The sequence below is a fragment of the Nerophis lumbriciformis genome, linkage group LG30 (assembly GCF_033978685.3).
Source record: "Nerophis lumbriciformis linkage group LG30, RoL_Nlum_v2.1, whole genome shotgun sequence".
Taxonomy (NCBI): domain Eukaryota; kingdom Metazoa; phylum Chordata; class Actinopteri; order Syngnathiformes; family Syngnathidae; genus Nerophis; species Nerophis lumbriciformis.
In genome coordinates, this window is record NC_084577.2 from 12,814,777 (window position 1) to 12,827,540 (window position 12,764).

General features: G+C 39.5%; 1 protein-coding gene across 3 annotated transcripts in view; it reads left to right on the forward strand.

The window, feature by feature from the left end:
- The first annotated feature begins 1,744 nt into the window (after window positions 1–1,744).
- mpzl3 (myelin protein zero-like 3) overlaps window positions 1,745–12,764 on the forward strand; it is a 45,359-nt gene continuing 34,339 nt past the window's right edge. For 2 of the 3 annotated variants that reach the window (XM_061925605.1, XM_061925607.1), the window contains exon 1: window positions 8,849–9,073. In XM_061925605.1, the coding sequence (XP_061781589.1) occupies window positions 9,004–9,073 (70 nt within the window). In that variant the 5' untranslated portion in view covers window positions 8,849–9,003. Of the gene's footprint in view, window positions 1,816–8,848; window positions 9,074–12,764 lie in introns of those variants that run through there. The other variant, XM_061925606.1, reaches the window with a different exon arrangement.

The window sequence follows — 12,764 nt, forward strand, 5'->3', positions numbered from 1 at the left end:
CACCTCATCGCAGGGCCAACACAGATAGACAGACAACATTCACACTCACATCCACACACTAGGGCCAATTTAGTGTTGCCAATCAACTTATCCCCAGGTGCATGTCTTTCAATCAATCAATGTTTATTTATATAGCCCTAAATCACAAGTGTCTCAAAGGGCTGCGCAAGCCACAACGACATCCTCGGTACAGAGCCCACATAAGGGCAAGGAAAAACTCACCCCAGTGGGACGTCGATGTGAATGACTATGAGAAACCTTGGAGAGGACCGCATATGTGGGTAACCCCACCCTCTAGGGGAGACCGAATGCAATGGATGTCGAGTGGGTCTGACATAATATTGTGAGAGTCCAGTCCATAGTGGATCCAACATAATAGTATTTCTTAAAGCGCGGGTTGCTGACCCCCGGTATAGTGTCTTGCTCAAGGACGCAACGGAAATGACTAGGATGGCAGAGGGGGGGAAATTGAGCCATGAACCCTCAAGTTGCTGGCCACTCTACCAACCGAGCCATGTCGCCCACAAGTGGTCTAAGTTCTGCTGTACAACAGGAGCACTCTTGGTGTTTTTAGGAATTTACTGCAATAATGTTGGTCGCCTGGACCGCCTGCTGAACAGCGCTGCTGTGCATACTAGTTTGTGAGAAACATTACTATCATGTCTCTCAGAGTTGAGGTCATTCATCAGAAAACGTCTAAAAAAACCCCGAACGGTTTTCATTTCCAGAGTGATGGTTATATACTGTACCTGTTCCCCCCTAACACCGTTCTTTGTCCACTCTAGTGATGACAACTGAAGAGAAGGTCTCTTGTTGTCAGTTGCACTGGCAGAAAACAGAATCCCTGAAAGGGTGGAAAAAAAGGCTGAAACTGAAACCGACACACAGAGCGCCACTGTGTTCACACACAATAGATAACAAGATGAGTGTACGGAGCATAAAGATTTATTCTCCAGAAGAGGAGCAGATTGGTTGATATCCTACATAGTACTGTGAATGGTAGTAGTAGTCCCTTTTTCAAGGAAAGAAAACGATATCAGCGTGGGAACTTCGACTCAAGAATATCGTTCAAGCCTAGGTCTTAAAAGTTTTTAGCCTAACATTACCATAACATATCGCTACATAGCATTTACTTGTTCGCCCAAACCAAAACAATCCTCACTTCGGCTCCCTCTGCATTGGCAAGGTCACGCTGTAAACACACCCAGTAAGACCATTGCAGGAAAAAGACGCTGTGAAAATCCCTCCCCTCTCCTTTCCTTCATGGACACCTGGGATGTTCTGACTCTGTTGGACTAGATCTTGGACGCCTCCACAGCAACCAGCCGTGTTATCGCGATATCGCTCGGCGGAATAAGGCAAAAGGCAGTGACGCCGAACGGAGCCACTTCCATGCTTATGGACTACTACTATACTAAACTATACTATACTACTATACCAGGGGTCAGCAACCCGCGGCTCTAGAGCCGCATGCGGCTCTTTAGCGCCGCCCTAGTGGCTCTCTGGAGCTTTTTAAAAAATGTATGAAAAATGGAAAAAGATGAGGGGGAAAAAAAACTATTTTTTGTTTTAATATGGTTTCTGTAGGAGGACAAACATGACACAAGCCTCCCTAATTGTTACAAAGCACACTGTTTATATTAAACATGCTTCACTGATTCGAGTATTTGGCGAGCGCCGTTTTGTCCTACTAATTTTGGCGGTCCTTGAACTCACCGTAGTTTGTTTACTTGTATAACTTTCTCCGACTTTATAGGACGTGTTTTATGCCACTTCTTTTTCTGTCTCATTTTGTCCACCAAACTTTCCACAGAGGTGAGTTTTGTTGATGTTTTCGACTTGTGTGGAGTGCTAATCAGACATATAATTTGGTCACTGCATGACTGCAAGCTAATCGATGCTAACATGCTATTTAGGCTAGCTATATGTACATATTGCATCATTATGCCTCATTTGTAGCTATATTTGAGCTCATTTAGTTTCCTTTAAGTCCTCTTAATTCAATTTATATCTCATGACACACTATCTGTATGTAATATGGCTTTTAATTTTTTGCGGCTCCAGACAGATTTGTTTTTGTATTTTTGGCCCAATATGGCTCTTTCAACATTTTGGGTTGCCGACCCCTGTACTATACTATACTATATCAGAAATCAGAAATACTTTAATTATCCCCGAGGGGAAATGAATATTTTCAGCACAATCCCATTCAAGAGCAGACAAACATTACAGGGAGACAGAACAGGATCGCTGACGGGTCTGTCAACTTCCGGTGCCCCTTACAGAAAAGGTGAGAAACAGGTAAATGCTGGGGGGGTGAGTGAGAAAAAAAAATTCAGTCTAAGCCTGGGCCCCTGGAGAGGGGGTCCAGACTGAGGCCAGGGAAGAAAAAAACCTCATAGCCATAGCACACATAAACGTGTGTGTAAGAGGGAAACATCAAACAACACAAAGGACATTAAAGACATTAAAGGCCTACTGAAATGCGATTTTCTTATTTAAACGGGGATAGCAGATCCATTCTATGTGTCATACTTGATCATTTCGCGATATTGCCATATTTTTGCTGAGAGGATTTAGTAGAGAACATCAACAATAAAGTTCGCAACCTTTGGTCGCTGATAAAAAAGCCTTGCCTGTACCGGAAGTAGCAGACGATATGCGTGTGACGTCACAGGTTGTGGAGCTCCTCACATCTGCACATTGTTTACAATCATGGCCACCAGCAGCGAGAGCAATTCGGACCGTGAAAGTGACGATTTCCCCATTAATTTGAGCGAGGATGAAAGATTTGTGGATGAGGAAGGTGAGAGTGAAGGACTAGAGGGCAGTGGGAGAGATTCAGATAGGGAAGATGCTGTGAGAGGCGGGTGGGACCTGATATTCAGCTGGGAATGACTAAAAAAGTAAATAAACACAAGACATATATATACTCTATTAGCCACAACACAACCAGGCTTATATTTAATATGCCACAAATTAATCCAGCATAACAAACACCTCCCCCCTCCTGTCCATATAACCCGCCAATATAACTCAAACACCTGCACAACACACTCAATCCCACAGCCCAAAGTACCGTTCACCTCCCCAAAGTTCATACAGCACATATATTTCCCCAAAGTCCCCAAAGTTACGTATGTGACATGCACATAGCGGCACGCACGTACGGGCAAGCGATCAAATGTTTGGAAGCCGCAGCTGCATGCGTACTCACGGTACCGCGTCTGCGCATCCAACTCAAAGTCCTCCTGGTAAGAGTCTCTGTTGTCCCAGTTCTCCACAGGCCAATGGTAAAGTTTGACTGTCATCTTTCGGGAATGTAAACAATGAAACACCGGCCGTGTTTGTGTTGCTGCAGCCGGCCGCACTACACCGCTTCCCACCTACAGCTTTCTTCTTTGCTGTCTCCATTGTTCATTGAACAAATTGCAAAAGATTCACCAACACAGATGTCCAAAATCTGTGGAATTTTGCGATGAAAACCGACGACTTAAAAGCTGGCCACCATGCTGTCCCAAATTGTCCTCTACAATCCGTGACGTCACGCGCAGGCGTTATCATACCGAGACGTTTTCAGCAGGATATTTCGCGCAAAATTTAAAATTGCACTTTAGTAAGCTAACCCGGCCGTATTGGCATGTGTTGCAATGATAAGATTTCATCATTGATATATAAACTATCAGACTGCGTGGTCGGTAGTAGTGGGTTTCAGTAGGCCTTTAAAAGAGTAGAGCTGATACAACCAGCCACTTCTACACACAGCCACAAAAGTAAAACAACAAAAACAAAAAACAAAAACATATACACTGTGATGGCCTCTGCGGTGTTCCACGCCATCGTCTGCTGGGGTGCGAGGAGCATGGCCAGAGACAGGAGCAGACCCAACAAAGCAACTAAGGGAGCCGACTCCACCCTCGGCCACCCACCAACTCTCGGCCAGCGTCCAGTCCGCATGTATGAGCGAGGATATGTCCAAGGAAACCGAGGTGTCCGATGTTTATGGTCGTTAAAATTAAACTTTTAAATTGTTTTTATTAAATATGAAATCAAACCCGGTGCGCCTAATGTACGGAATAATTCGGGTTTATCTTACTGACCTCGAAGCAATTTTATTTGGTACATGGTGTAATGATAAGTGTGACCAGTAGATGGCAGTCAAACATAAGAGATACGTGTAGACTGCACTATGATGGCAATATGACTCAAGTAAACAAACCAACATTTTATATGTTCCATTGAAAATATAGAACATTATACACAGCGCTCAAAAATCTATCAAAATGTTTTAGTACGACTTTGGTAAGCTATCAAGTCGCACCGCTCGATGTGCTTCAACATACGAGTATTATTATGGTTTGTGTATAAGGTAAGACATTATCTGGCGTTTTGTTTCGCAATATTATGCAAAAGCAACTTTTCTTACCTTCTGGTGCCTGCTGATCTGTATTTGGGATCTGCATAAATCCTGAAAAATTGTGCTTGTCCGCATTTGTAGTCCGTGTCGACGCCGTAGTCGATAAGCTTCTTCTTTTTCTCTATCTTCTTGTTATGGGACATTCATCCTCCGCTGTTGCCATTTCTTATGTTAAGTAGTGTGAAGTTCTTACTTATATCTGTCAGTAAACTCGCCATGAAAGCGCTAAAACATACCGGTGTAGTGAGTTTACATTATTCACCCAAGGAACTTTCGTTATTAGAGAGTTCCGGTCGGACGGTTTTTCACGGGACCCATTTCCGGCGTTGTTGTTTCCGGATGAGGAGACGCTGCTCCGTTATTGATTTAAGTAAAGTCTGAATGTCATTAAAACAGTTAGCTCCAGCTTTTGACATTCCTTCTACATCCGTCCTTGCACGCTACACCGCTGCAACAAAGATGACGGGGAGAAGACGCTGCCGAAGGTGAGCCACGTAAATAAGACCGCCCACAAAACGGCGCATCCGGAAGCGACTGTCAGAAAGCGACTCAAAGATGATCCGTCAAACATAATCTATGCAACATTTTGACCAAAGAACCACCATTACATGTTATATAAACCAGTGTTTTTCAACTTTTTCTGAGCCGAGGCACATTATTTTCATTGAAAAAATCCAGAGGCACACCGCCAGCAAAAAACATTAAAAAAATTAAACTCAGCAGCCGATATTAAGTCATTCTCGCTATTTTTGGATATGAATTCAAACCATGACCAACCATGCATCACTATAGCTTTTGTCTCAAAGTAGATGTACTGTCAGGACCTGTCACATCATGTCGTGCCTTATTTGGAGTTTTTTGGTGTTTTCCTGTGTGTAATGTTTTAGTTCTTGTCTTGCGCTCCTATTTTGTTGTTGACTGTCATGTCATGTACGGATGTACTTTGTGGATGCCGTCTGCTGCTCCACACGCTGTAAGTCTTTGCTGTCGTCCAGCATTCTGTTTTTGTTTATGTTGCAGCCAGTTCTGCATAGCCATCCCTAAGCTTCAATGCCTTTTCTTAGCGGCACTCGCCTTTTGTTTATTTTTGGTTTAAGCGTTAGATACCTTTTTACCTGCATGCTGCCTCCCGATATCTACAAAGCAATTAGCTACATGCTGCCACCTACTGATATGGAAAAGTATTACACGGTTACTCTGCCGATCTCTAGACAGCACAGACACTCAACAACGGCACATGTGCGGATTATAATTACCGGTTTGCAAAAAATATTTTTAACCCAATTAGGTGAAATTACATAATCTCCCAGGGCACACCAGACTGTATCTCACAGTACACTAGTGTGCCGCGGCACAGTGGTTGAAAAACACTGATATAGAACACAAGGAAGTGTTTTCAATTTAGAAAAAAATTAAAATAATATGACTCCTTTAATGCGCCTTATGTATGAAAAAAGATCAAAAATAGACCATTCATCAGCAGTGCGCCTTATAATCCGATGTGCCCTATTGTCCGGAAAATACGGTACATTTTATTTCCTGGGGAGGCAAATAGAACCCTACAAAGAGTTTTAAATACTAGGTACTCCCCTGTACTGTACATGTGCATCATTTCATGACCATTAAATGTATGCAACACGGCTAAATCATAAAGTACAGTAGGGAAAGCTCCTCTTACAACACGACCGACTAATGATCCGCACCAAATTGAGACATATATACACACTTCAAAAGAAATGACCGCAGACATGGGAACTGATAAAGTGCCGCAGAACCAGAAAAAAAAACGCTAAAACCCCAAATACTTCAACCCATTGGAGACAATTACAGTAGTAAAGACGGGAGATCGGAGACACGGATAGCAGGCGAGTCCCATCAGGACATCCGATGTTTGGTATTAAAGAGACCAGCGTGGGAGATAAGGGACGGATTGGAATCTCAGTGGGATCGTAAATGATGTTGAAAGACTTTGAAACCACTAATGGACTGTTTGTGAAAATAAACAATAAGTGCACAATGGCACACCTGTACTAATAAAACAGTATGGAATTATTTTTCCCAATTTTTTTCTACACTCTCAAAAATAGAGGTATGATATAAGATTATTTTTAAGCGTGTAACAATTACTGATCAAATAAACCGTGGTAATATTCCTGCCAGTTGGTTGGTTGGTGTCCGTTTATTTCGAAGATGCATACAATTAGGATATGATACATCACATATTTTTAGTCACAGCATGTCTGCAAATAAGTAATCCTACCGCTTTTCGTATTCATAACAGTTTTTATCCCGTTTGATTCTTCTCTATTGTTTTAAACTGTAATTATCGTGAAACCGCTAGCTAGCGTTTTACGCTAGCTAGCTAAAAAGCTAGCTAACTAAAATGTACACATGAATAAAAGACATGTTAAAGCTTTAAACATAAAACTTGGTTAAAGGATGTGTGTAAGTACTTTTTGAGCACATTCAACAATATAACTAACAATTTTGGTCACACTTTCACTGTGATGCGAAATGTACATATTGTTACATCCCTAGTACCTATAAGTACATTTTTAAAAAGACTGTTCTCCCAAAAGTACAATGTTGTTCCTTAAGGGACCAGAAGTATACTTGTATACTCCCACAAAAGGGTACAAGGTGATACAAAATATGCAGTAGTATCCGCTGCATTAAAAAGGTGTTTAGTCATCAGTGTGTGAATGTGTGTGTGAATGGGTAAATGTGGAAGTAGTGTCAAAGCGCTTTGAGTACCATGAAGGTAGAAAAGCGCTATACAAGTACAACCCATTTATCATTTATCATTTATATAGCTATGACATACAATAACTATTATTAGTAGTATTTTAAATAGGGCATACCAAAAGTAGTATACATAGGTGAGGCATTTAGGGGCATTTTTTATTATTTACAATAATAACAATGATAATATTGTTTTATATTATTAGCATCTTTGATTATTGCAATAATCTCTATCAACTTTTATTCATCATTTTTATATTACCTTGATTTATTGTCAATTTTATCCTGTAAGATTTTACCTATATTTCAGATACCATTGTACCCTTTTAGGTACACACTGTTACCTTTATTTTTGAGAGTGTGTATGTTTGTATAGCAATAATATATAATAATATATATATATGTATAGAGAGAGAGAGAGAGAGAGAGAGAGAGAGAGAGAGAGAGAGAGAGAGAGAGAGAGAGGAGAGAGAGAGAGACTTTATTGATTCCTTCAGGAGAGTTCCCTCAAGAAAATTAAAACTCCAGCAGCAGTGTACAGAATTGAGAACGAATTTAAAAAGTAAAAAGTAAATAATGTGGGTATAAATGGAAATAAAATATAACAATAAGAATACAAATAAAATATAAAATATAACAATAAGAATAAAAATAAAATATAACAATAAGAATACAAATAAAATATAAAATATAACAATAAGAATACAAATAAAAAGCAACAATAAGAATACAAATCTAACAGTAAAAATAAGAATATAACAAGAGAAACAAGGCAGTAGTGACCATGTTATGAAAATGTATTGCAATTAAAACATTTTATTTTTTTATTGTTTTGCATCCCCTGCCATCCTAGTACCCCCCCTAACCCCCAGAACGGAGTTGTACAGTCTGATGGCGTGTGGGACAAATGAAATTTTTAGTCTATTAGTCCTGCACTTGGGATGAATATATATATATATATATATATATATATATATATATATATATATATATATATATATATATATATATATATATGTCTTAATAAGGTTATCCAAAAAATAGTGCTCGATACCGTAGTAGAGCGCAATATATGTATGTGTGGGGAAAAAAATGAAATAGTCTTGTGATTTTTTTTCCCACACATACATATATATATATATATATATATATATATATATATATATATATATATATATATATATATATGCACACACACACACACACACACACATAATAAATAAATAAATAAATAAATAAATATATATATATATATTTATTTTAATTTTTTTGTTGTTGAAAATTTAAAAACTATCATTGGTATCGACATCGGGATCGACCCACTTGTTCAGTGTCATGTCCATACAATTCCAGCTTTTGCAACAGTGGCCTCCAGCGGAGAATCTTGCAAAATGCCGAACATACAAACCATACGCTAAATATTAAATTAATTTGAACCATAAGGAAATAAAAATATCCAGTTTATGTTAGCTCGTTGATTTTAATACTGTATATTTTTAACTATTGACATACCAGCAAAAGCGAGCACGTAGAATATATCATTAATAGTGAAACAGAAACATGGATTAAAAAACGACAAGGTTTAGTCTTTATACACATAAAATCTAGTAATAATGTGACTTTAAACAAATATATTTTATATCCTAACTATTTGAAGATCCATCAGCTGCACTTCCTGATACACCTGTTTGTCAGGTAGTCTTCCTTCTGCGACGCAACGGAGACTTTGAGTCACGACCAACGCAACAATGGATGTACATTTTGTATAGTTTTGACGTATTTTTGTTAAATTTCTGTTTACATTTTGAATTTACTAGAAGTGGATTTTTTTTTTAACACCAAAAATGTGTCGAATGTGCCATTGGAATTACTCACTGGAAGTCGTGTTGCTGCTTTATTTGCTAGCTTGTTTCGGTGAGTAAACACGCCATACTTCGTCTTATTATTAGCATTTTAAGCACTTTTAACAGTTGTTTCACCCACGGTTATGTAAGTTATTACTGATTTTTATTTTAAAAATGACCAACTATGTTTTCGAAAAACATCGAAGGTGGACGGTACATATTGGTTCATGTTTTCGTAGTCTTACACAGTTCATTAGAATATTTTCATAACTACACTCCCACTTTTACAAACTACATATAAAACACAGTTTTTGTATATTTATTTATTTATTTATTTATTCATTGTTAATGTACAAATATATATATAACCCAACATGCGTGGACAGTTGGTCAGGGGTGTCCAAAGTGCATTTTCATTGTACTCCGGCACATTGTAAAACCAAACAGTAATACATAAAAACACAACACAATTAAATGAACGAAAAAGAGTTAAAAGGCGTAATTTAAGGAGCAAAAGTTTGGATGGTGATATTAATAACACAGAGTGACATGTAGGTTGTTTTTTGTTGACAAATATTTACTTGAGTTATTTTTTGTGTTTACTTATGAAATGTAAAAATATCAAAATGCCCCCTGCATATTTTGATCTTTAAGTATGTTCCAGGTTCCATAATGGCACCAGTGCTGATACTAACACAGGTAAAAGACCAAAAAATGTAGATATTAGTGCTTCTTTTTGGTGTTAAATTAATAGGATAGGATATAATTTATTTACCTCACAATGGGGAAATTATGTGGTTGCAGTGCAGATATCTATCCATCCATTTTCTACCGCTTGTCCCTTTCGGGGTCGCGGGGGGTGCTGGAGCCTATCTCAGCTGTATTCGGGTTACAAGTCGCCACATCATCACAGGGCCAACGCAGACAGACAACATTCATACTCACATTCACACACTAAGGTCAATTTAGTGTTGCCAATCAAACAAAAACAACTTTTAGTGGGGGTGTGTAAATATTTAACACGTTTAAAAAATAAGTTGGGCTTTGGAGGTTTCAAAATAATATCAATCAATCAATCAGTCAATCAATGTTTATTTATATAGCCCTAAATCACAAGTGTCTCAAAGGGCTGCACAAGCCACAACGACATCCTCGGTACAGAGCCCACATAAGGGCAAGGAAAAACTCACCCCAGTGGGACGTCGATGTGAATGACTATGAGAAACCTTGGAGAGGACCGCGTATGTGGGTAACCCCCCCTCCCCTCTAGGGGAGACCGAATGCAATGGATGTCGAGTGGGTCTGACATAATATTGTGAGAGTCCAGTCCATAGTGGATTCAACATAATAGTAAGAGTCCAGTCCATAGTGGGGCCAGCAGGACACCATCCCGAGCGGAGACAAGTCAGCAGCGCAGAGATGTTCCCAACCGATGCACAGGCGAGCGGTCCACCCTGGGTCCCGACTCTGGACAGCCAGCACTTCATTCATGGCCACCGGACCTGTGCCCCCCGCCCCCTCCACAAGGGAGAGGGGAGCAGAGGAGAAAAGAAAAGAAACGGCAGATCAACTGGTCTAAAAAGGGGGTCTATTTAAAGGCTAGAGTATACAAATGAGTTTTAAGATGGGACTTAAATGCTTCTACTGAGGTAGCATCTCTAATTGTTACCGGGAGGGCATTCCATAGTACTGGAGCCCGAATAGAAAACGCTCTATAGCCCGCAGACTTTTTTTGGGCTCTGGGAATCACTAATAAGCCGGAGTTCTTTGAACGCAGATTTCTTGCCGGGACATATGGTACAATACAATCGACAAGATAGTCTGGAGCTAGACCGTGTAGTATTTTATACGTAAGTAGTAAAACCTTAAAGTCACATCTTAAGTGCACAGGAAGCCAGTGCAGGTGAGCCAGTATAGGCGTAATATGATCAAACTTTCTTGTTCTTGTCAAAAGTCTAGCAGCCGCATTTTGCACCAATTGTAATCTTTTAATGCTAGACATAGGGAGACCCGAAAATAATATGTTACAGTAATCGAGACGAGACGTAACGAACGCATGAATAATGATCTCAGCGTCGCTAGTGGATAAAATAGAACGAATTTTAGCGATATTACGAGATGAAAGAAGGCCGTTTTAGTAACACTCTTAATGTGTGACTCAAACGAGAGAGTTGGGTCGAAGATAATACCAAGATTCTTTACTGAGTCGCCTTGTGTAATTGTTTGGTTGTCAAATGTGAAGGTGGTATTATTAAATAAATGTCGGTGTTTAGCAGGGCCGATAATCAGCATTTCCGTTTTCTTGGCGTTGAGTTGCAAGAAGTTAGCGGACATCCATTGTTTAATTTCATTAAGACACGCCTCCAGCTGACTACAGTCCGGCGTGTTGGTCAGCTTTAGGGGCATGTAGAGTTGGGTGTCATCAGCATAACAATGAAAGCTAACACCGTATTTGCGTATGATGTCACCTAGCGGCAGGGCCAAGAACCGAACTCTGAGGAACTCCGCATGTTACCTTAACATAGTCCGAGGTCACATTATTATGGGAAACGCACTGCATCCTGTCAGTAAGATAAGAGTTAAACCACGACAAGGCTAAGTCTGACATACCAATACGTGTTTTGATACGCTCTAATAAAATATTATGATCAACGGTATCGAATAACACTGCCTTCTGTCGGCTATGAAGTAATAAACACATTGACACAGACACTTACATTCTGCGACTGTCTTGTTTTATTCACGACGTCCATTGCACCGGTCTGCCCTAGAGAGGGGGTGGGAGGATGGGTGGGTCACCCACATCTGCGGTCCTCTCCAAGGTTTCTCATTGTCATCCCACTAGGTTGTTTTTCCTTGTCCTGATGTGGGCTCTGAACCAAGGATGTCGTTGTGGCTTGTGCAGCCCTTTGAGACACTTGTGATTTAGGGCTATATAAATAAACATTGATTGATTGATTAATTGATTGATTCTATCATGTGAAGTAGCTCATGTTGACATTCCGCTCACCTGGCTGTCAACAAAAGGAGGCGGTTGAAAATGACCTACCACTAGATATAAATTGAAGCTGTCCAGAAAGCAGAAAGTTGTGTTAACTCTTCATTTAGTTATTCACGTCATCTTTTCTGATGTAATTAATGCATGAATGACACTGCAAGCCACACCTCTGTTATGAGTGGGATGATGCAAAAGTTAAGAGTCGAAACAATCCAGTAAAGCAACAACAACTAATCCGAAAAACAAGGCATAGCTGAAAACACATGCAATTATCCAGCGAACAAGTAAACGCTGCAGGTAAATTTAAATAGTGCAGATTACTACAGTAATGTAACCCTCTGCACTTGATTATATCACGTTGTGTAGTATGATTTAGCTTGATATTCATTTTGATTTGATTTGGTGCTGTTATGGCTGATAACTGTGTCACGATACAAGTGTTTTATGGCGGTCGCTATTGATAATTTTTTATGACCTATCGAAAATAAGTACCAGGAAAAAAATATCTTAAATTTTTACTACAATATAACCTTCCTCTGATTATAATCCCCTCAGCTATCAAGACAGAAAAGAAAGGAAACGTCAACACAACAATGGAAAACAATCAATGTAAAGAAAATTCAAAAATCACATTGAACACTTAACAGTAACCTCTTGAATTTAAGGTGCTAAAAAGGAATATGTAAGAAATGCTGAATAAAGTGAAACAAAATAGTGCAAAGTGTGAAAATGTAAAGGTAAACCTGAGAATAAATATTTTCTG